This window comes from Globicephala melas, chromosome 2 (assembly GCF_963455315.2).
Source record: "Globicephala melas chromosome 2, mGloMel1.2, whole genome shotgun sequence".
NCBI classification, from domain to species: Eukaryota; Metazoa; Chordata; class Mammalia; order Artiodactyla; family Delphinidae; genus Globicephala; species Globicephala melas.
The window spans coordinates 114,489,514-114,494,033 of NC_083315.2; the positions used below are offsets into that span (position 1 = coordinate 114,489,514).

Consider the following 4,520-nt stretch of genomic DNA (forward strand, 5'->3'; position numbering starts at 1 on the left):
AACTTCACAAGTTACTGATGTCTTGTGAAATCATCTGCTTCTGTAGAATCATTCAGTAGAATTAGACTGAGCTGATGAAAAGACTCTTCCAGCCTTTATTATCAATTTTACACTTCAGCTGATAACAGTAAAAGAGGCTGATTTTTAGGTGGATGGCGTTTAAAAGCTGTTAACCACCTGAAGACAAGAGTGTATCAACTAACTTAACCACCTGCCTGTCCTACAAGGTGACCCTGAACAGGACATTCTCTCTGGACTGGTTCCTTCCCATGTGAAATACAGAATGTTGTGCAATGGCTTGTATTTTTCTTTAGTACTGTGGGCCTGGCACTCCACTATACTTTTTACGTGGATAGCCTTGTGCAGTTTTTCAGACAGCCCAGTTTATAAACAAGGAAACAGAGGCTCAGAGGTGGGCATCTGCTAACACTTGTCAGTGCAGTCCTATTCCTAAGCCCACGTCTTCAGGAACTTCCAGTATCATAGGGGAGATCTTTCACCAGCTCTAGAAAATGTGAATTCAGCATACTCCTCTTGGCCAAAATAATTTCCTAAAGCAGAAGTAAGGTCCTGGAATAGTTTAAATCAAGAAGATGAAAGCAGGTGACAATAAAGAACCTTCCAGCTGTAGACCAAGTGGCCTGAAAATGGTGTTTCCTATAACCATGCAACAGCCTTCCCGCCCACGCACCGGGGCCCCGGCCGCCTGCAAAGCCTGGCTGGGAGGCTGGTGTAGACAGTGGGAGAAGTTGCTCTCTGAAAGGGTTCCGTGGCTGCCTGTGGCGAGTTCTCCCACACAACTCTCCGCCTCCACCTGGGGATCGAATGACTCTCAGTGTAGGAGCCCGACAGCAGCCCAGAGGAAGTGATCACGATAATGCTGTTTGTAAAAATCTGTTTAATAAATATACATCTTAAAAGTACCAAAATAATTACCAACAAAATACACTATGTGCACTATTTACAGGGGGTAACACAAACCTTGACAGGTAGCGACTTTTAACCCCACCCCACTGACAGGTTTAACAACACACCTGTTACATGTTACTCCATACAACTGGGCCCAGCCATTGAATCCATGATGATTCAACTGAAAAGCACAATAAATAAAATATAGTCCTTTCATCAAATTTTGAATAACCTTTCCTCAAAACTCCACCAAAGGTGACATTAAAAAGAGGTTTTCTCTGAATTCCAATGATCCTTCTTGCCCCTCTTCCAAAGTTCACGAAAATAACAAAATAAGGGCTAATCCACCAGAGTAAAATGTTCTGGGCCAGGCAGTGTGCGGTGTGGTTATAAGTATATCCTTTTTTTTTTCTTTTTTCTTTTTTTTTTAGAAAAATAGAACTCTTTTTTTGTACAAATATACAAAGTCCACGTTCTTTTAGACACTTTGCGAAGCTCATAACGTCAGGCGCTGGCCTCCAAGCACACAGTCATCATAGGGCAGCTAAAAAGAGAAAATAAGGTAGGTTAAACTTCCAGAGCTTTGCCAAGGGTACTGGGATGATGGTGAGGGCTGCTACTGGAAATAACTCAAGTATTCTTAGACTCCCTCTATAACCTGAATATAAATTAACTTCCTGGACTGAGGGAGTTTTCCTTTAAGGATCCTCTCCTTCAGAAAGAGCAAAAAAAAAACCAAAGAAAAACATACTCTTGGGATACTGCTTAGGGACTCTCAAGTTTGAGAGCCTCATTATGTCGAGACCCTCAGAATAAGGAGGAGCCCTAGGGGCCTGAGAAGGTAGAGGGAGAATGGCCTCTCTTCTTCCATTTTGCAGAGCCACGCACAAGTTAATCGGGACTCACCTCATCCTCTGTGAACTCTGACTCCGTGTCATAGCTCTCCTCATCCTCGCTCTCGGGCAGCATCTGAAGGTTCTCTAGGGTCAGCTGGCCCAGCTGCTGCTGTATCCGGGTGCTTGGGCGGCCCCAGGTGAGCTGGTACGGGGAGTAGCCCTGGTAGGTGACCCTGTTGACGTCGGCCCCACACTTCAACAAGAGCGACACCAGGTCGGGATTCTGCAGGTCCACCGCGAGATGGAGGGCAGTTCGGCCATTGCAGGGCTCCTGAAACCAAAAGGAATTTGAGAGGCTTATGGCTGAGTTTGGGGTTTCTGCTTGCAACAAAAGCACGGAATCATATGGAGGAGGGCTGGGAGCCTGATGCACTCCATCTGAAGGCGTGAGGCACTCACCTGTGCGTTGACGTCAGCACCCAAGGACACCAACAGCTCCACGATGCCCAGGTAGCCATGAATAGAGGCCAGATGCAGACACGTGTGACCTAGAAGACCAAAAGTAAGAAAATATAACCCCTTGTTTCAACCCTCACTTCTCAAGCAGAACCTTCCCCCTATTCCTTTAAGGGACAAATTCTTCTGAATTTGAAGAACCCAGAATCTGGGTTCTGGATAGACTTTAGTAAGGCATCAGATAGGCCATTATAAATACATGTGTTCTCAGCTTTTCACATGTTGAGAGTTTAAACCTTGCTCGGACTCCTTAAGTCAGCCCACCTCTCCCTTCCCCATGTCACCTGCCCTCTGATGGGCAGGGCAGCCAGACATACCATTGTAGTTGGTGGCTTGTAGGATGGAGTGGAGGTGCTGGGTCCCACGGGGCTGAGTCAGGACTCCCACACTGGCCAGGCAGCCTTGCTCACAGGCAAGGTGTAAGGGGGTATTTCCTCGAAAGTCTCGGAGCTCAGGATCGCAGCCAGCTTCCAGAAGTGCCTCAGCGATCTCTGGCTGGTTGGTGATCACCGCCAAGTGGAGAGGAGTCTACAGACAGAAGAGGGATAGAAAGCATAAGCCATGGATCCAGCCTACAGGCTGTGTTCCCTTGAAGCCCAAGAGAAATCCTGGTGGTGGGTACTGCTCCTCCCAGGGAGGTACAAGGGGCAAAAGGCAAAATACCAGAGGCCCCAGGTGGGCTTCATAAAGGCCTCCCCAAATCAATGGAATTTTCTGTCCTCTCTAGGACGTTGGCTGATTCAGCTGTAAAAGGTCAGGTCAGATAATGACCAGGAATTGTTAATTTAGAAATCATTGGGAGGAGCTGAGCTAGATCCAGCTTTATCACGGGGTCAGAGAGGCACGGGGCCGGGCGAGCAGCGCACCTGCTGCAGGTTGTTCTGGAAGTTGAGGAACGCCAGGTCTCCCTTCACTTGGCGGACCACTTCCATGGTCAGCACCTTCTCTTCATGGATGATGGCCAAGTGCAGGAACCTAAGGGGAAGAGAGGGAAAACCCCGCAGGGCTGGTGAGTGCGCTGCGTGAGGCCCAGGGAGGCGCGGCCCGCGGGGGATTGCGCAAGGTCGGGGTTTCTGGAGGCCGAGGCCGCGGTGTTTTCCGCGAGGTTATTATGAGCTGAGTGTTCCTGGCAGGCGCCCAGGGACTTTCCGGGCCCCCCCACTTAGGCGGCGGGCGCCGGCCAGACCGCCCATCCCTCTCGCCGGGCCGGAACGCCCTGTACTTCCCCTCCCAGCCGCTTGGCGCCTGCCAGCGGGGCAGAAACTCCCGCCCCCCTTATGCAAGCGGGGACTTAGGGTCCCCGCCACAGGCCCGCCCCCGGCCGAGGGGACCCGCAAGGGGGGTGGTGTGTGTGTGTGTGTGTTGTGTGTATGCGCGGCTGCAAGGCAGAGCTGCTGGACCACGGCCTCGGGAACCCGCCCCGATCCCCCAGTCCCCGAGCGCAGCCGTGCACCTTTGCACGGCCTCCGGGTCGGTGCACAGACCCCGGTCCGCCGCCGCAGCGCAGGCCCCGCGCCTCGGGCTGCAGGCCCGGCTACCCTGCCCGGCCCCGCCACCCGGGCCCGCGACACTTACGAGTCTCCGTCCTCGGTGACCTGCTGCTTCCAAGGCTCGGCGCCTCGCGGCGCCTCCTGAGGCTCGAGGCGGATCTCCCTTAGCTCTTTCACCATCTGCTCGTACTCCTCGTCCTTCATGGAGTCCAGGCCGCTGTCGTGGCGGTCGTCCAGCAGCCGCTCCTTCTTGAGTGCGTCCCGGGGGCCCTCCATGGCCCACTCCTGGCCGGGCTCCGCGGGCTGGAACATGGCGCGGTGAGGGCTCGGGCGCTGCTCCCCAGGTGCGCGGGCCAAGGGCTGCGCGGCGCACTGGCTGCTCGCGGTGTCGCAGACCGACGGGACTACGGGTTCGGACTGTTGTGGGCTCCGCAGCGCCGCCGCGGCGCCCTATAAACGCTGGCAGGGGATTTCTCCGGGGCGGGGTCAGGCGCGGGGAATTTCCAAGCCAGTCAGACCAGAAAAGAGAACTGGCCTCGTCCTCTGCTAGGGGGAAAAAGAAGCCTAAACCCCGCGCCCGGGTTCATCAGAGAAACTCCCTGCGATGAGCCACTGGGGTCATGTACAGGGAACTTTTTGATGAACGCTGAGTGGCTGGAAAGTCCTCCCGACCGGGCCCCCTCCCCCGGTACTTCCCTGCAGCCTGCACTCAGTAATCCTGATCCTCTGCAAGAAACCTTCTTTCCCTGGGGTTTCCCATGATCGATTT

General features: G+C 53.5%; 1 protein-coding gene across 1 annotated transcript; it reads right to left on the reverse strand.

The window, feature by feature from the left end:
* Positions 1 to 878: 878 nt before the first annotated feature.
* NFKBIA (NFKB inhibitor alpha) lies at positions 879 to 4,316 on the reverse strand. The gene is made up of 6 exons (XM_030854799.3): positions 3,837 to 4,316; positions 3,128 to 3,236; positions 2,579 to 2,789; positions 2,205 to 2,293; positions 1,816 to 2,076; positions 879 to 1,453 (listed from the first exon to the last, which is right to left on the reverse strand). The coding sequence occupies exons 1-6, from the start codon at positions 4,061 to 4,063 to the stop codon at positions 1,406 to 1,408; spliced, it is 945 nt and encodes a 314-aa protein (XP_030710659.1). The 5' UTR covers positions 4,064 to 4,316; the 3' UTR covers positions 879 to 1,405.
* Positions 4,317 to 4,520: the final 204 nt, after the last annotated feature.